This window comes from Aspergillus eucalypticola (genome assembly GCF_003184535.1).
Source record: "Aspergillus eucalypticola CBS 122712 chromosome Unknown BO83scaffold_34, whole genome shotgun sequence".
Taxonomy (NCBI): Eukaryota; Fungi; Ascomycota; class Eurotiomycetes; order Eurotiales; family Aspergillaceae; genus Aspergillus; species Aspergillus eucalypticola.
The window spans coordinates 313422-331887 of NW_020290308.1; the positions used below are offsets into that span (position 1 = coordinate 313422).

The 18466-nt window shown below is 48.0% G+C and overlaps 8 protein-coding genes across 8 annotated transcripts; 5 read left to right on the plus strand and 3 right to left on the minus strand.

Annotated features, from left to right (window-relative positions):
• The first annotated feature begins 41 nt into the window (after window positions 1-41).
• On the plus strand, window positions 42-1946 carry BO83DRAFT_382423 (uncharacterized protein). The gene has a single exon (XM_025532225.1). It carries the CDS (start codon window positions 359-361, stop codon window positions 1466-1468), a length of 1110 nt encoding a protein of 369 aa, XP_025383480.1. The 5' UTR covers window positions 42-358; the 3' UTR covers window positions 1469-1946.
• A 1659-nt stretch (window positions 1947-3605) lies between these two features.
• BO83DRAFT_393123 (uncharacterized protein) lies at window positions 3606-5969 on the minus strand (the record flags this gene model as incomplete). Its single annotated transcript, XM_025532965.1, has 3 exons — window positions 3606-3687; window positions 3751-5860; window positions 5906-5969. The coding sequence occupies 3 exons, from the start codon at window positions 5967-5969 to the stop codon at window positions 3606-3608; spliced, it is 2256 nt and encodes a 751-aa protein (XP_025383481.1).
• A 1425-nt stretch (window positions 5970-7394) lies between these two features.
• BO83DRAFT_431517 (uncharacterized protein) lies at window positions 7395-7829 on the plus strand (the record flags this gene model as incomplete). The annotated part of the gene is made up of 1 exon (XM_025535580.1): window positions 7395-7829. The coding sequence occupies one exon, from the start codon at window positions 7395-7397 to the stop codon at window positions 7827-7829; it is 435 nt and encodes a 144-aa protein (XP_025383482.1).
• A 478-nt stretch (window positions 7830-8307) lies between these two features.
• Window positions 8308-8556, plus strand: BO83DRAFT_323600 (uncharacterized protein; the record flags this gene model as incomplete). Its single annotated transcript, XM_025527942.1, has 1 exon — window positions 8308-8556. The coding sequence occupies one exon, from the start codon at window positions 8308-8310 to the stop codon at window positions 8554-8556; it is 249 nt and encodes an 82-aa protein (XP_025383483.1).
• Window positions 8557-9407: 851 nt separating this feature from the next.
• On the plus strand, window positions 9408-10361 carry BO83DRAFT_393125 (uncharacterized protein; the record flags this gene model as incomplete). The annotated part of the gene is made up of 1 exon (XM_025532966.1): window positions 9408-10361. One exon carries the CDS (start codon window positions 9408-9410, stop codon window positions 10359-10361), a length of 954 nt encoding a protein of 317 aa, XP_025383484.1.
• A 239-nt stretch (window positions 10362-10600) lies between these two features.
• BO83DRAFT_456186 (glycoside hydrolase family 35 protein) lies at window positions 10601-12489 on the minus strand (the record flags this gene model as incomplete). Its single annotated transcript, XM_025537061.1, has 4 exons — window positions 10601-10804; window positions 10915-11823; window positions 11883-12338; window positions 12472-12489. The coding sequence occupies 4 exons, from the start codon at window positions 12487-12489 to the stop codon at window positions 10601-10603; spliced, it is 1587 nt and encodes a 528-aa protein (XP_025383485.1).
• An 862-nt stretch (window positions 12490-13351) lies between these two features.
• On the minus strand, window positions 13352-14936 carry BO83DRAFT_402943 (sugar transporter; the record flags this gene model as incomplete). Its single annotated transcript, XM_025533578.1, has 2 exons — window positions 13352-13625; window positions 13690-14936. 2 exons carry the CDS (start codon window positions 14934-14936, stop codon window positions 13352-13354), a joined length of 1521 nt encoding a protein of 506 aa, XP_025383486.1.
• Window positions 14937-15158: 222 nt separating this feature from the next.
• BO83DRAFT_402944 (uncharacterized protein) lies at window positions 15159-16726 on the plus strand (the record flags this gene model as incomplete). Its single annotated transcript, XM_025533579.1, has 8 exons — window positions 15159-15277; window positions 15412-15495; window positions 15636-15785; window positions 15933-16028; window positions 16148-16267; window positions 16418-16519; window positions 16553-16588; window positions 16636-16726. The coding sequence occupies 8 exons, from the start codon at window positions 15159-15161 to the stop codon at window positions 16724-16726; spliced, it is 798 nt and encodes a 265-aa protein (XP_025383487.1).
• Between the last annotated feature and the right edge of the window lie 1740 nt (window positions 16727-18466).

Genomic DNA, 18466 nt, shown 5'->3' on the forward strand with positions numbered 1-18466 from the left:
TGCATATGCAGCTACACATAAGGAGCCAATAATCGGCCCCGTTTTCTTGCTTTTCTTTTCCTCCTCATCCCAAGGCTAGCAAACATCTTGCTTTCGGACTATCTGACTCGTTACTCGTCTCTGTGCACTGCCTGAACATTCCCTGTTTTTCTGTCAAACACGTCGCCACGTCAGCCCCCACCAGCAAGAAACCCCACCCAGCTGAGGTCGCCGACCTCTGTGTCGGAAATTCACACCATATCAGTAGAAATGAGTGAATTCCCTGGAATAGGTTCGCCCTCCGCGGCATCTTCTTGCTCTACCATGGGGAAGCCCGCAACCAAGTCAACCTCTCCATCGCAAGCAGGACCTCGCACCAATGTTGCATCCCAAGCTTCCTAATTTCTCCCTCGACCTCGCTGGGGTGGTCGCCATTGCTGACCTTTCGACTGTCTCCCAACGCACAGTTATTACTGGAACGGCCGCCCTCCTAGACTGCCTCATTCTCTGCCCGGGCTTGCACCTCCAGCAGCATGCCTCAGATCTCAACAAGGGCGAGTACCCGGCCGCCGCCGCGATGACCAGCGGCTATGTGTTCCGTATTGAGAACCCAGCCACGGTGCACTACCTCCAGAAGATCAGCAAAACAGCTCACCTCACCACCGTCGAAGTCGTCAATATTGACAACCACATGAGCTGGGCGGAACGGGCCGCGAATGTCCTGTTTATCACGGCCAATGCCAACATAATCTCCGTCCTAACATACGCGATAGCTGCCTCACTGACCATCGCCGTCTTGGTTTGCCTGATCCTAATGAAGGATTGGTGGGGCCTGTTCGTGATCCTGATTATGATTCTCGCGCGCGCCCTCAACGTGGTCTTAATCCGTCTTCGCAGCCAGATGAACTGGATTGACGCTCGCAGCCGGTTGGACTGGATTGGCGCATCTGAGACGGGCCGGAGCGATCTGCTCGTTCTTCTGAGCCAAGACCGATGGGTGCGTATTCAGGGCGCCATCGACGATGTGAAAGCCGTCACGGCGGGCCAGTGGCTCCGCGAGATGGAGCCCTATGAGAGCTGGGTTGCCGCTATTGCCACTGTGCTCACATATCTCGATGCCGCTTTTGCCAGTAACGCGACTCAATTCGGAAAGCTTCTCTTAATCTTGCTACTGATTGTCTCAGCGGGTCTGCTGGCTGTGGCTAATCAGTTCACCACCATATTGCAGATGCATGGGAACGTCCTGGAGGTAAAGAGGAGGTCTGATAAGTATGGCAGACGCTTGGATATGGCTTCGGAGCTTATCGCGGAGCATGGAGGAAAGAGGGGCTGGGCGCTGCGATTAGGGTTGATAAACTCGGAGGACTACTTTGATTCGGACGTGGAATCTCGAGGATGTTCGGCTTCGTCGGCCACCGCGTCAGGAAGCCAGGGGGCCGTGCGTCGGAAGGCGGGTACGGTTGAGGGGATACATGCCGTCACGATGTGATGTCGATGAGAGAACCCGCTACGCATAGTTCGTCTCCTCTCTCTCAATAGGATATCTAGGAAAAAAAAAAACACTTGTCTCTTGAGGCTAGACTTGTGCTATAGGGGGCCAAGTTGAACGCCGGACGGAATTTTCGGGGTGATGAGTCAACGATTGAACTGATCTGGAAAAGTTCGAATGTGAGTGATGTCGCCTGGACTATAATGCGGGTCTGTAGTGTTGGGAGATGGTGCAGTACGGCCGATTGGTATGGTTGGAAGAGCGACAGCGAGGTACCGGAGTAGAGTTCGGCTCATGTTTGTAAGTAGGTCAAGTACCAAGCTATAATGGGATGGTTTTGAGAACTTGGCATAAGGATTCTACAGTTGGCATACTCAAGTTGTGGGGGCTGCTCGATCTTGGTAGATCCTGAGGTCAATTGAGCAGCATCAGGTGACTGACACATGACCAGACATAATAGTCTGTTGTGAGAATGGACGGAAGAGCTACGGTATACTCTCCCTGAAATTTGGCTTTTCTTTTTGCCAATATCAATAAGCATCTACAACGAATCAAGCCTCAGAGACAGTTACCGATTGGTCAATGACGTCAAAAGCTAATATATAGTAGTTTATAGTAAGTAGCCTTGTAGAGCCAAATAGCCCGGATAGGCCATGTTGGACAACCCAAAACTCCTGAGTCCCCGCAACAGCATTTGCGGTGAAAGATCTCATAAAATAGTCGTGATTGTAACCTACAGAAAAGATCTTCCAAGATTCGCTCCAAGAAGTAGCGGCATTCCTAGTACTTCGTATATATTGTAAGTTGGTATAGGACCACTGCAGTATCAGTGCATTACGAACTATGAGCTACTCAGGACCACGAACAATCCGGCCACTGCTGTGTCCTACTTTGCGGACGAGCTCCTCATAATTTTCATACACTAAGCATTTCATAACCTCTACCAGTTAGCTGGAAATCGAATCGATTCCAATAACTTTGCTCAGCTCTGTGTATGCAGATAACCCAGAATGTCGATGAGGAATCTTCGCTTTTGCAGAAATCAGAAGGACAGAACATAAGCGAGAGAAGGAAGAAGAAGAGGAGGAAAGAATAGAGGGAGAAGAAATCGAAAGATATTATTGAATAAAGGTCGTGATTCTGGACTATCCCGACAATCGAGCATGGAAGTTCCCCAAGTTAGCAATTATCATCTTTCGCTAGACTAGCAGAAACATCGGACTTTGGAATATGCTACTGTACCTCTCGACAAATCTTAGTCAGGATCCTTTCTGGCAAGTAGGATACGACGACCAGCCATTTTGAAAGAAAGCTGAGACCTGTTGGATCGTAAGAACTTTGCCAGTGAACGATAACGAAAGAAATTACAGTACACTTCACCACCCGAGAGCATCGGCGAGTGGACACGACAAATAGCTAATGGACAGACAGAAGGGAATAAATGGGATCTGCGACCGGCATAAACTCATGCATACTAGTCAAGCATTGCATGCCCATATACCCGCCACGGGACGGGCCGTACCATGATGCTTGCGCAAGACTGCTGGACGAGACCCTCGCTTCAGAGTACCAAGAGTTTGTTGAATGATGCAAATCAGCGTCCGCAAGGGCCAGCGAGCAAATTTCTCCAAGATACCTGAATACCATGGGCCGCTCATCAAACCGCCGGATTTTCACAACAGCCAATGGGTTGATTGGATTGGGCGTGCCTGACACTCAGGCTGGTGATTATCTCTGCATCCTTTCCGGAAGCCCTGGATGCTTTGTAATAAAGACAGGAAGGCTCTTATTGGAAGCTTATTGGAGATGCATATTCTCGCAGGCTTATGAAGGTGAGTCCTGCCTCTTAATATAGGAGGTCTGTACTGATGAAATTTACAGAGGGTGTACGTGGACAAAATCATAAATCGAGACGAGTGGGAGGAACGAAGTCAATGGTTCGACATCTGGTAGATTGTTAACACAGAAACAGCAATCGACACCGTTCTCCTATAATTGAAAAGCCCTTCACCTGACCCGGAGGGTCTCATCACGCTTACGTGGCATGAAATTTCAGCCTACATATAAGACACGAAAATGTTCAAACTGCTTGGAGCGGAAGAGAGAAAGGTACATTACTTCATCCAAATAAGAAAGACTAAGAAAAAGCAATAATAGTGCCCACCAGCGACGAAGCCATCCACACAGCTGTCAGGATCCCAAGTATTGGGGGGCAGAACCTAAGCACAGTTTGTTAGCCGATGAAAACCACAATTGACATTGCGCTTGCAAGAAATACGTACTCATCAGAACTTAGACCGATAAACCCAGCCCAGAAGAGCAATTGCGCAATCCAAAGAAGAAGCAAGAAACTGGTAGTAGCCGCATACAATTCCGCAAGCCGTGGCCTGTGGGGTAGCGAGATCAGACGAGGCTTGACGAGGAGAGGGTCGTAGCTTGTGCGATTGCTTTGATCCCTTATTAATGGTGCTTCTTCCGGGGCCCTTGGCCTTCCGGTCGCGGGATGAAAAATCCTTCCCGTTCGTATGTTGTGATATTCTATTATTGGCGGCATTCCTTCTTCGGAAATATCTAGAGACGTGAAAACGGATACCCAAGACTTTTCCATCTTGCGCATCGCCCGACTTGATACAGCAAATGCCATGATAACGGTTAATAGCCACATAAGTGCTCCGGCGTACATAATTTTCGCAGGTACCCATATCTCTACAGTGCCGAGGTAGAAGTTGTGTTCATAGCCATAATAGACTGTTATGAGTAGGTAATATGCGGATAGGAACTGGAGGAGTATTTCCGCAAATAACAGAGACGCAGCCGCGGACAGGCTCTTTGGCCCAAATGGTTGTAGACCGAGTAAGAACATCGCCAGCCATGAAAGGCGAGGCATTGAACACCAGAGAAGCATCTGTTGAAATATGGGAACCTCTTCATAGCCCGGAACTTTCTGAACCAGCACAGAACTGAACAAGTTGGCAAAGATCTGGATAGTGGCAAGGAGAATGCCCTTGAAAGCCCAATAAATCGGCTGTGATTGTTCTACTGAAATGATTTTTTTGCTTTGAAGCATGCGTTTCCTCTGACAGAGAAGCAATGCGATGAAAGTAGCTATGTTTATAATAGCAAAGCCTCCAAATTTCCACTGATTCGAGGGACATGCTTCGGTTGCTTTGATGTCTCCAGGCTGAGTAATAGGGGTGATGTCTGGTGCCATGGAGGGCTTGAGAGCCCATTGCCATGGTATCATTTCGACCAAGGTGGGCGCAGATAGCTGACGCCAGTTATTTGGTAGACCGTGCCAGTCCTGAACACCACCACAAAGATCGTGAAGCCATCTGATATAGTCTATTCGGGTTTCGAATATCTGGCACGAACCCTCACAGGAATCATAGCTGATATGCTGGCAAAAGCATTTCCTGTCAACTGCACGTGTGACTTGGCAATATCCGCTAGAATCGAGCTCACACGCATCAGCTGCACATTGATCTGTAAGATCAGTGACCTTTTTTGGCATATCCACGACGCACTTGGGCCAGCTCCAACCCTCAAGCGAAATAAAGGCGAATGGTGTAGTTAGAAGTGCATCCGCCCAGTTATCGGGTAAGGACTTTGACCCACAGGTTGCATTGAGCCAAAGGCGCTGTTTCGTCCATTCCAATCGTTCTGAGTCTGAACAAGGCTCTTCTTCGAAATCTACAGCGAAGGCGCTGCAGAAGCAACCCTTGTCAAAGTAGTAGCCATCCTTTATGTGCTGCTGGACAAGGTCATAGCCAACTGTCTCTGAATCAAGAGCGATAATGGATCGCACGGGCTCGTCATATTCCCAGGGCCGGGCAGCATTTCCTGTGTGATGACTTGCGCTTGTAAAGCCACAGGAAGCCATGACCCGCTGGAAAGGCTCCCCTGAAAATGAACAGACTGAGCCGGTGAGGCATCCTGGCGCCGTCTTGAGAACGTCCACAGTTGAGTACCCCTCGGCTAGTGAGGCAGGGGAAAGGTTCTGGAGCTCATTCGTGTCGCCGACCTCGACAAGCCACTCTCTACCCGTGATGTCACGAATCCATGAATACAATTGCGCCTTGGCGAGTATCGATCTGCCACAGTAGGGGAGATACCTTGCGATAACATCTGGGGAGAATGCAACGCTGAGACAGCCGAGATGAGTCAACCATTGGTGATGGGTGCAAATGAAGCCGAAATGGGAAGTGCACCGTTTGGCAGTACACTTTGTCATGATTTCCAGCCAGGTCGACTGATCTTGCTGCGCTATGCATTGTGGCATAGGCCTGAGATCTTCGGGATTTACCCAGCCATTATAGTTGTCTTGGGGAATTAGGAAAAGATCCTGTCCGTCTCGATCGGGAGCAGTGGTTGAAAGCGCTTTTGCAGTACGTCCTGATTTTAGTGACAAAGATGTGGTCAAACATCGGGAGCACTCACCTCCAAGGTCGGCACTATATACGCCGACAGCCAGCAGCATGAAAAGGGCACATGACAATCTCATCTTGTCGATGTTGAGGTAGTCTTGTACTTCGACGCAGCGCAGGATGGCAACCACCTGAAATGTTCAAAGATACAGCTGTGGACTGATACTTCGAAGCGGGGTAACACGAGGCTGCGAGTCGGATCAATCTTAGACCGGTCAAGCCAAATCACCGGACATGGATACTTTTGTTGGCTGGCGACGCAGGGCGGCTAGTTGAAGTTGGATAAAAGTGACTCATGATTGGCCTAGAGTCGAGTACAAATCGCAGAATCGCGGGCGTTTAACAGCTTCGCGGCTGACGTTCGCCATTTGCTGGAGGGAAATAGAACATCTCCGACTATAGTCTCCCCAAACTTTCCAATGTCAGTGAAATTATTCCAATGTCAGTATAGATCAGGAGTACAGTCATCCAACAATTTGTAAAATAGGACGAGAAGTGTGTTTATCCCATTACAGTTTCAGCATTGTGGCTCAAGTCACGCAGTTGGCTTACCGTTGGAAGATATAAGTACGACTGATGTTAGCGCCCTAACCCCTAGCGGGGAAATTGGAAACCATCATAAATATAACCATAATAAAAACGATGATCATAATAGAGAGAATAGGGCTGTACCCCACTATGGCCTCGGCAACTAGATTTCAATTTCTCGTAGGTCGATAATATTGTCAAATGCAATCAACATTTCAATTTCACTAGGGTCTTTTGGCATGGGGTAAGTCGCTTTCGGGTTGCTTCTCAGACAAGGCTTCGAACAGAACTATTTTTTCTTTCTCATATAAAAAGTGACCGGTATCGAGTCTCTCGCGGACCCATGCAACGGAATAAACTCAAGGGCCTACAACTTTACATTCGCCAGCAGCGAATCCAGAATATCGTTGTTGGAAAATGCCATTGTAGCTCGAAGTCAATTGGCCAGATAGCCTCGGTATCCTGTCAGTGGAGATAGCCCTCGCCAGTCACATCGAGTAGCTTGTTCAGTCTAGCCCTGAGCAATATAAGTCCAAGAATAGGGTGAAGAACTCGTAGAGAGTTATGAAATAACCAAGCCTCTTCATGTTTGAGCTAAAATAAATCATAGAGAGCATAGCTATCCTTTAGAGATATCGAGTGTACTTGGATCTTGGTATTCTGCAAGCTGGAAAAGTCGATAGAGGAAAAAGAGTTCTTGATTCTGCAGAACCTTCCTGTCTAGGAAGGTTCTGAACTCCTCCTCGATGGAAAGACCGCGAAATCCAGCATCAAGTGGATATTGCACTGCTTGAAGACGACGCTACCCAACAAGAAGAAGATGAAGTTCGGAGAAAAATCGTACCCCTTTTGTCAAGGCTACACCGAGGTTCGGTGCTGTTTCCTGCGTCGCAGGGCTACAGATACTCAGTCTCGGTCAGAGATCTCCGCTACAGTCTGAAGAGACCTGCTGCTGTTGTGCATGCAGTATCGGCATGAAGGCAAGCCGGGATAATGAAATTACGGAGAAGGAAATGATTCAAGAAGTCCAAAGACTCCTGGACGAGCTAACGAAACATGCTATTGGAGGGAAAGTGACGTATATGAACTTCTTTGACAATACATTAACTGGCTGGTGGGATGCATATTACGATACCAACTACGAAAAGCGCCGGCAGCTGAAGGACATATATAATTTCCAAAATTTCTTCGAGTATCAGCAAAGTATTCGAAAAGCCAGCAGCGATCATCCAGAAATACCTGCTGTACCATCATGCAGTGCTAAAGTCGATAAGCGGGAAGTGGATGAGAAGAAAGATTTTCTCGAAGATGTCGAAAGGGATACCACGCAGATTGAGAAATCATTGTTTCAAGATGCCCCCGCTCAATCAGCAAGCGATTTGGGATACGGCGGTCTTCGGTGTCTTTGAAGCGATGTAGGGAGCGGTCAAAGACTGGTTTTCTGCCGAGATATAGATCATACATCCTGGCAGCTCGTATTTCTCCACCCCGGTCGGATCTACCTCATTAACGTGGTATTATTTTCTTCAGGGCTCTTTTCTGTTTTCTTTGTTCTTGAATGCTACTATGAGCAATATGCTATCCCAGACCTACCTACTAACATCTCACAAACATTTTACTATAGGCGCGGAATCATAGAGCTAAACGGTGCCTACAGACAAGCGGCACCTGGGTCTACTGCCGAAGCGCCCAAAGAACGATGTGGCTTTTCATAATATATTCTGGTAGAACCAATAGTAAGCCACTCGATCCACGATTTAAGTAGTTACATCATCTTTACTCAATTCTGGTGCCCCTTTCCAGAGAATAAATATATTGCTTGGGCTTGCAGTTTTGTCCTCGCAGACATTCACCATCCTAAATCAATCTTCATACTATATCCAAACCATGAAGAACCTATATCTGGCTATTACTACCATCTTCATTTTTGCCAGCTATGCCTATGCCGGCCCACTGGGCTACGGAATCTGTCAGGCCGGTTGCGCAGCTGTTGTGATGGCCTGCTATTCAGCGGCAGGCTATACTTGGGGTGCCACACTTGGTGCTACAGCACCGGCCTCCATAGTGGCATGTAACGCCGCTTTCGGGACTTGTTGTGCTCACTGCGCTGCCACGCTGTTGGCGCCAACTCTTTAATAGTCGAGTGGATGTATAAGCAAAGTCAGTAATTGGGAGAATGTGAACCTACTTCTTGGTTGAAGGATTACACGTCAGATTGTGTTTCTCGTTTTGTTTTGTAAACTATATCCACTTGGCCGGTCTTTAATAGTGGTTGAATAATATATCATATTATCTACCAGACAAAATTTTGAGTTAGTGCCGTACACAGACTCAAAATGAGAGCTATTTGGAGAGAAAGAAAGTATAAAAAGGGGACAGCCCAAGATTTCCGACAAGTATGAACGTACACTATATGACGATGTCAAGACATGCAATATTTGTGGCGATTTACACAAATGAAGAAGATGCTAGTGGTTATAGGCCTGTAATCAGTGACCTAGGAAAATCATCAAACAAGACCATAAGCCCATCAGTAGTACTACTCGGAGATACCCGCGGACTCCCAAATTCATACAATCCCACATATATAGTGGGGTGCACACGGGAGGGAGTGAATGTCACTACCCTTGTAAATTTAGAGGTGTTGAGAGACCTGGCTATGGTGAATGTTCAAAACCCAGTGAATATCCTGCTTTGGCTCCGTGTAAATTCTTCTGACTTCTGTATATGTCCGTAGTCGGTAGCTGCTGCTCACAGGTCAAGTCAATACTTACAGCATCATTCAACCTCCAACCTTGCCTGTTATTCTTTCTCCTCGATCTACACCGTGATAAGGTTTTTGACAACATCCTGTCCCAGTGCGTTACTAGGTGGGTGAATTGGAGCTCCCTCAAAATTACAAAAATTGGCTAAAAGCTGACATGGTTCTTGACCCAACAAGCCATACCAGATTTATTTCTTTATCAATCTAAACAAACAGCTTCCCTATGGATTTGTTTCAGAACAACAAAAGCAGTCTCACTTTCCGGACGAGTAAACGTCTTGCCCTTTTCAAAGGAGCCTTCCAGGAGCCTGGCAATGATGAGAAGGAGAAGGTGCCACGCTGTGTCTGGGCTATTCTACTGGTCTGCGAGATGAAATTACTTGATGGATTTATAAAATGGTGGGCGCCTGACGGACACAAGAATCGCGATACTTTTAGGATAATGCGCGTTCTGAAAGAGTGGACCAATACCACCAAGCTATTCATAGCAAATGTCTATGACGGCTCAGTGGATGAAAAGAACACCACCATAGAATCAGACAGCGACGATGATGTCTGTTCCACTATCATGGCTAACGTCCGAGAAAGAGACGCCGACAAATGTGTTATTACATCTCAGTCAACTTCTATGCTTTGTGATATCTGTCCAGACCATCTACTTCAAGAACTCAGTTTTCATAAATTTTGGGCGGAACTTTACGGATGGTGGAAGATTGAAACAGTAAAGAGATGGAAGCAGCCATTGTTTCCCAATTTTCCACATATTGAGGCGGTAGAGACTATCCAAAATTATATCTCTTTGAGTCCGGTACTGCGAAAGTATTGGGAATGGGGGGACTTTGTGCTCCGACCCCATCCAGACCATAGGGAGCGTCTCAGGGAACTTAAGGTGCAAGTTTTCTGGCTAACTTTGCAGGATCATTGCTGGAGCGACAAAATCTGTGTTTTCAGCAAGCCTCCTCGCATTAGAAAGGGGACGACAGTAAAATTGATTGGGTTTGAATCGGAAGAACTCAAGGATTTGAAATCTGGGGATTGGATCACTCTGACAACTCCTGATCCGGAGAGACTGCCGCTGCCGAGCTGGGATCTTCTAGAGTTCCGGTTTATTATGACGATTTTTGCTCGATTTGCGGGAAAGATCGTGCCAGAAGAGGGATGCAACCAGGAAAAATGAATTGAAAGGATTGTATTGAGGATGTTTGTCTTTTGTTGGAAATGTTTCTTGGCAGGAAGACTGTTAATAAATGGAAGGAGCGATGACAATGAAGTAGGTGGAGAAAGATAACCCATGTTAAGTATCAAGTGGAAGGTTTGCTACCTGAACTACACAGCCCATTGTAAGGTATGGGTATGAAGCTGTATCTATAGCGAATTAATATCCAAACATAATGCCCAAATCTCTCCCTAAATGATCTAAGACCACATGCTTCTATCCTCCCACCTTGGCTGCAAATAACTCCAGTTCCGATAGAACTGAAAGTCCGTTTGATACAACCCATAAGTAAACAGCTCCACAGTGTCGAGCTTCGCACCGGCATCTGTTTGCGCCCACACACTCAAGGCTAATGTATTCTGACCCCGGTTGTTGATGATTCCCGGAGGGATAGGAAACTTCGTCTGCGGACCAATGTGAGGGACGTATTTTCCGTATTGATACTTTTACATGGCAAATGAATGTCAGTATATCAACGGTTCATACCATGTTGTGAAATCGACCTGAGACTTACCCCATTGACCCAAAGCATTACACGTGCTATGGTGCCATTTGGCGCTGAGAGAGAAACACCAATGGGTACGTCTAGATCACTGTGGATATCAAGATTGAATGTTGTGACATAGAAGCGGACACCTGATTCTGAGAGGCCGTCTAGCGGACTGGAAGTACTCTTGAACTCCTTGTCATCTGAAGCCGGAAAGCCAGGGAGGAACCAGCCTAGTCGTTCAGCATAGAGGCCACCCTCATTCATGGGTCCACGGACTGGGTCAATATCCTTCGAACCACCAGCATTACCTTGAATCTTCCATAGTTTGAACCCGGTTGCTGTTCGTGTCCCTCCTGGAAGGAGATACGCGCCGAGAATGCCTCTGGGATTTTCAGCGCCGTTAGGGATATCAGTTTCATCGTGGCCATGGTAGTCAACTAAGACTGTGATGACATTGTTCCTCTTCTTGAGATGGGACACTGGAAGCGTTAGAGTCATATTTGTGGCTGATAGATCGGGATCGCCAGGGTGGCCCCCAATGAGATGTCCGGTTAGCCATGCGTTCCACCCGAACGCAAGACCTCCAGAGGCGGTAATGTTGACTGCAGTGTGTTCGATGCCATCAAAGTAGCCACGGTATATTTTGGCTCCGGCGTAGTAACCATAGTCGGAGCTAAAAAGAACTGGCAGGGTAAGAGGGGCTTGTGGGCTGAGAGTACTATTCTTGTTCGCGACCGTCCATCTGGAGTCGTCAAAATCTGGCTGGATATCGGGGAGTGATTCTGCTGAGCGCCAGTAATTAAAACGTGGAAGTGTTACTGATCGGTTTTCTGTACCAGGTATTTGGGCTGTGTAGGAGCCATAGGGCGTCTTGGTTGCTGTGAGCAGCTGGCCGTTCCATTCGACATTTTCTACCTGGAAGAGTATGACGGGCTGTACGCTACAAGTCAGCATGCCACACTCTAGTCACCAGGAAACAGCTGTACACATACACCACCTTTTGTGATTTGGTTCGCTGCAATGATTTGTCCGACCTTCCTCATATATGGAAGCCAAGCTTGATGATAGGCCTCATCTGAGGTCCGCAGCTTTCCCATGGAGCCATCAGAGCCCCATAGAGCTAAACCGCCCGCATTTGTTGTGCCTTTTTGAAATCTATGAGTCAGTCTGTTCCATGTAACCTCGGGTTGTGAGCCATTATGGCTGCTTACGTTGACATAAGGACCCGGTCGGGCAATTGCCCATAGGCCTGTCTGTTTGGCCATATCAAAAAGACGCTGTATGTTATGTGCCCCACTTTCAAAATCATATGCATCCCTGGAAGCAGAGTGATAACTCCAGAAGAAGTAGACACTATAGCTGACATTAATGGGATGTCCATTTAGTAGAGGAGCCAACACGAACCTAAGTGTGTTGAAGCCATTTGCCTTCAATCTTTGCCGCACATCCTAGATTGAGAAAGCTCAGTCTTGAAACCCCACTGGAAGAAAGAAATAAAGGTTTCTCACTAGCCACATTTCAGGGATGGGCAGTCTCTGGTAATGAAACTCAGCAGCACTTATGAAAGAATTAGCCACTCACTAAAGTCCATTCTCCCATTTTTTCTCAACATTTCCAAATGAGCACTCACAATAGCCTTTCCATCTGCTCTCACTAGCTTCACTCGAAGCAATGCGCGGCTTTAGCCAAAGATGATGCTTCTCTCGACGACACCCTAGTCATTCGTCAAGCTTATAATGGTGCTAAGAACGGCAATACCGTCATCAAGAACACTACATATCAAGCCAACCGTGTGCTCATCACCACCAATCCCTCTGCTTATCGTGTTGATATACATAGCACACCAATTGTGCTGATCACAAAGTAGGCGCTATTAATACCTAGCAATATGCTCACAGAGAGTCTGAGACGCTGCTGAGCTCCAGTGTACAGATGGTGGGTGTGCCAATACCCGTATCGACGATGTTCGCTTAGAAAAAAGGCAGAACATTCGCTTGTAAGCGAAACCCCAGGTTCTTGCGCTGATGTGAATGATTCTGTTGAAGCCCTATGCTAGGATTGACTGTCTTTTGTATGCAATTAGTCCGACAAGACTCAAGTTTTAAAAAAGGTAATGTCTGTCTCTTTGTATATTGTCCTGCTACGAACAGTATTTGGTTTTACATAGTTGTTGATTTCGGCTGAGCATCCGGTTACAGGGATTCAAAATGTGACTGTATGTCACGGGACTAGGTTGTCGCCTGTGGGCTCATAACATGATACCAGTTTGCTGAGCACTGGTTTGATATTCTATAGAGTCCTGAAGTGCTTCTGACAATATTGAATGTGGTGATACACAAATAGCAAGGTAGCTACGAAACACGTATAATATGTAGCAAACGTGTATCATGGCAGTGTAGATCTATGTCTATCTAGGACACATAACGCTCATAAATTCATCCAAGTTTGTCCTTCTATGCTTTTACTCTATCTCTTCCACAGTTGCTTTCTCTTCCATGACACGCTCCATGGCCCTATCGCCCATGGGCTTGTGCTTCGACATCGACACCGCAGAGAAGATGGTGGGAGCGTCACGGAAGATCTCGTCAACTTCTTCAAGGGACCGGCCCTTTGTTTCTGGGTAGAACAGGTAGATGACGGGAGGGATAATGCCACCGATGATGGCATAGACGATATAGTAGCGATAACCGATGTTGTCAATGGCGACGGGCGTGATCATTGCGACGACAAACATCCTGAAGGAGAGAAGAGTTAGCATAAGTGGGAAGGCAGTTGAATTATTATGAGTGAGAGCCATACCAGAGCCATTGATTGGCAATCGAAATTGCTTGCATGGCGACACGAAGACGCGCAGGAGCAACCTCGGCTGGGTAAAGGAAGTTGGCGCCCAAGAAGCCGATCGGAAGGAAGAAGTTGTAAATGAAAATGAACAGGGCGGAAATAATGGATGCGGTATGGTTATTGGAGAAGGAATTGGAGACCGCCAATGCCAGCATGCACATGCCCATGCCACCGCCACTGACCATAAACGCTGTGCGTCGTCCCATGCGGTCAATGATGGCAAAGCCCACAAAACAGCACAGGAATTTCCAGGTCAACGCGCATGCCGCAAGGATCTTCGACAGACTGGCACCGAGTCCAAGATCTGTTTGGAAGATAAGAGGAATGTAGACCGAGATCAGAGTTCCACCAGTCATTTGCTGGAAGAATTGGAGAGTGACACATAGGATAAACCTGTACAGGAGCTTCTCTTCTCCCATAGTGAAAATGTCTCGGAGCTTAAGTGAGTTGTTCGAGGACTCCTCTAGAGAAAGCTCGTAAGCCCGTAGCTCTGCGACAACCTCCAGCGAGTCTACTTCTTGTCCCCTCAGAGACGCCAAAGTAAATTGTGCTACGTCTGATTTATTCTTCATGACGAGCCAACGCGGCGACTCTGGGAGGAAGAAGATGCTGCCCATGATTATGAACGAAAACAAGGCGGGGATGGCAAGTGATGCTCTCCATGAGGCAGGCGAGTTCTCCATGTGGTAGAAACCGAAATTCACCCATTGCGTCAAAGCAAAGCCAAACGCGATGAACATGCCTGTCAACACCACGTTCCGTCCTCGCTGGGCGGCAGGCGCGCACTCGGATTGCCAGACAGGTACAGTCGCACTGAGCATGCCAACACCAAAACCCAAAATCACTCTCCCAACGACGAATTGAGCTAGAGAGTAGGCAGTGCATTCCAGTATCTGACCAATCAATGCAATGAGTGCGCCAGAAAAGATCGATCGGCGACGTCCAAGCATGTCACCGATCATTGTACAGATCAAGGACCCGAAAAGGGCTCCTATTGTGTACGACGCAACCACGGCTCCTTGAACGGTGGCATTATGCGACTCTTGCGCCCCAGTAGTGTTGACTGTGTCAATCTCTGGAAATACCCTCACCCAGGAGGGGAAATCATCGAGTCCTCCGACACCGGACTGATTGTAACCAAAAAGAATGAAGGAGGGGCAAGCGACTAAGAAGATCTGGGCATAACGAAGTGCTTGGCCCTGCATTGTGCCGAATTGCTTGTACCACAAGGACTTTGGCTTTGCAGGAGAGGCAGCAGAAGGTAAAACAGGGGAAAGGAGAATGGAGGGAGAGAGAAATAGCCATTTTAACGTCGGGGGGCATGCTCATAGAAAAAGAAACAGGACAACGACTAGCCCGAAAGCAAACAGTCGCGGGGGTTTCTGTAAGCTCTACATGGGCTGATGATCAAATCGCTTCTCCGGTCAATGAATACCGGACTGCTGCCGACCGAGCTTGTCGAGGACGTCCAGAGGCCTGCCGTGGACCCGCATGCAAGTGAAAGACGGATGCCGAAGTGCGAGTCACATTGCAGACCCCCTGGTCAGTACAAACTACTCCGCACGGGAGACCAGGGCCGAGAGAGAGAGATACCTCAGCTTCTCACCGGGGTAGTGGTATGCTCGGGCTGACTTGGGCGGTACGGTGTACGGCTGTGTAACGTGTCTGATATGCCACCAGTCGCCACATGGCTGGATCTTATGCAGAGCACTTGCTGATTGGTCTTGGTGCTAGCGCGGCGACTCTCCAACAGCCGGGGTGGTTGTTAGCTTAGCTCCAGTCGCTACCCGGCCACCAATTAGAGCCCCAGGTTGTCCTGGGGCACGCCAACCGTGGTTCCTATTATCTCCGCAATAAGCACCCCAGGCTTTAGCCCCGCGTCCAGGCACTTCAATACAGGCCAGGCCCACGTTAGTGACTGTATCGTGTCTTAGAAATTGGAATCCATTATCCGAGGGGTGCGAGCAACGGATGTTGTCCGAGCCCCAGGCCCACCACCCGGGTCTGAAAGAAATCTCAACTCGGGCGACTGATTGGGAAGCGGCTATACTAAGGTTATTACACCGGACGCGGGATGAAATCATAGAGTAGTAGAGTCTGGCAGAGAACTTACCCAGTCACAAGTGGTCCTCGATTCATCCGAAAGGGCCTAGTGAAAGAAGACAGCATGAAGAAAAAGCAGAGAAAGGTGAGCTGGGAAGGCATCTGAGCGGTCAGGCCATGAGAGGGAAGATGTCATGGCGCGCTGATGTTGGAATTTGGGGGGGCCGCGTGACTCCACGGGACTTTCCCCACCAGTGTGGGAAAAGCATTACTACCAGCCAAGCCGGGCAACTGGAGCGCAAGGCAAGTCGAGTGGTCCGATCGGGAAGTCAGATTTTGATCTCCTTCTTGTCCCGGAGATTTTCCAATGGAGTCTGGAAATGCTTAGCTTGCTTGTTGTCGGCGTGGCACTCTCCCTACCGTCGAATGACCCAACGCCACCGTGGCATTTAATAATCGCGCGCCCACCAAGTACCCAGTTGACTTTGCCGATGTGCCGCGGATTTGCTTATTTCATAGGGCGTATAAGCTGTCCGTTTTATTGCTTAACTTGTCCGGTGTGAATTTTCGGGTCAGCAAGCTCTTCCTGGTAAAGTTAAGGTCATGTGTAGTATCTTATTTTTCCCATTGTCGCCATATCCAGTCCCGAACATAAGGTTCCGGGTAGCATGTCATCATGCATGGTGAGGCCCTCCATCACCCGGACGCAAAAGCCAGTTCAGAAACGCCAAGACTGTTTTAGCCGGTCTCGAAAATACCAGGCAAGCTGAATGTTGAGGCTTTGGGCGTGGAATGGCGGTAATTTTGCTTCCCTGTGGGCTGAACCAGTTTTTTACCCACTCCCATCGCAATTTCTCCGAGCGCATTCAGGCCGAGAAGGTCCAGTTGTCTTGAAAGGGGACTAATGTACTCAGTGTCAGACCATGAGCACTATGCAGGACGCAACCACTAATTGACACCATAGAAGTACGACTGCAATGTAATCCGAGTTAGTGTGCAGCGGCATGCATCACCGTGGATAAATCTTTGAGCGCCGCCCCTCTCCCCTTCATGCAATGCTGTGTACCTCATTGCATGTCCAAATCGGACGTCCTATACCCTTCTCGGCCGTGCTAGCCTCAGAATTAAGACCAAATTCGTGACACCAAGTCCGATATTTTGCCGTCTTGATCTTTGCTCATACCCTGCCCTTTGCTCGGTATGAAGGCTGGTCTTCATCATGTAGTGGAAGGATATTTAGTCGACGAGCATAAAGAACTGCCTATGCTGCTTTCTCTCCGAGGCTTATGTATAAAGAACATTAGGATACAGAATCTATTTCATTTAATCAAAAAAAACCTGCCCTGGCGGTCTTGCTTCTCGGGTACTTTCTTCAAGGTTTCGAACATTTCCTTCCGGAAGACCCTATTGATCTTTTCCTTCAGACTCCTCCCCTCCTAAACGCACCTTATTTAAGTTCAATGTTCCTTGACTATGTAAATGCCGACGATGGACGGCAATAGTGGCACGGCCAAAGCCCTTTTTCCCATTTTACTGTCGCAAATGGGTAACTTGATGCGCGAAGTGAAAGCGTTGATTGACAATGATGATGCGGAATCAGGAGTAGAATCTGCCATAATACAGCGCAACACATGATTTTTCAAGGCTCACTGCTGTATGAGCGGTCTTATCAGTTCTAATAAGCAACAATATGTAGCAATGCGCTGTGCAGCGCTGCTGTTGCTGGGTGGTTACACAACCGTAATACTGCAGACCTACGCTTACCAGAAGCCCATTAATTGGATGAAGAAGGAGCTGAGCTGAAAGACACTCTTTAAAAATTCCAGAGCACAGCACCAATTGCGACAGCTTCGCTAATATGTTCAACTTCGGCTTATGTCGACATCCAAGCTTCGACAATCCGCCAAACTTGCAGCAACTCATTGAGATGGCTGCTAGCAAGAAAAGGGTTGCACCCCCTTCAGTTTGCTTGGTCTAACCAATAATGAACCAAAAACAGGAAATTTGCCGACACAAGCGGCTTTCTCCCAGCAAGGTCTTCTTTGTTGTGGGATTGAAAAATGGACGGTCTTCCCAATCAGGCAACCCGGATGACACTCTCTGAGGCGGGGAATCCCGATTCAGTAAAGCTTGGTTCAGGGATATAGGGTGCCGTGGAGCAGTTGTGCTTATCCCAATCAGGAAGGTTAAGCCAAGGTGTGATGCCTGAGGTCTCCAGGTCAGGCAGCCATTTGCGTCTGTTTTGTCAGTCCGCACCGCGAAACACTTACCCACCGAAGGGTCTTGTCTTTGTCGACTATAATATCACGCTGGTACATGCAGGTTAAATCAGGGTGACTGAACCTGATCGTCGCTGAGGATTGTCAGCGGCAAGGTTCCGCTTGCGAACATTTTCTTCGACACTTCCCAAGCAGTATTGTGTCAATAATAGACATTTTCATACATGCTTGCTGAGGAAGGATTTCGGTGAATTCAGGCCTCCATCAAAGTAAGCCTATTGTTTGTGTTATAGATCAGGAGGCTTATCATATAAATGTGCGACGGTGCATAATGACCATGCGTAAGCCTCTTGTTTCACAGCAAACCTTCGCTCACTCACTAGCTCACTCAAGCTTCGATGGACAGCCGGTAAAGCTCAACTGTGCATTTGAGTTATCGAATACCCCCCCAAGGCCTCTGAATGCTGATGACT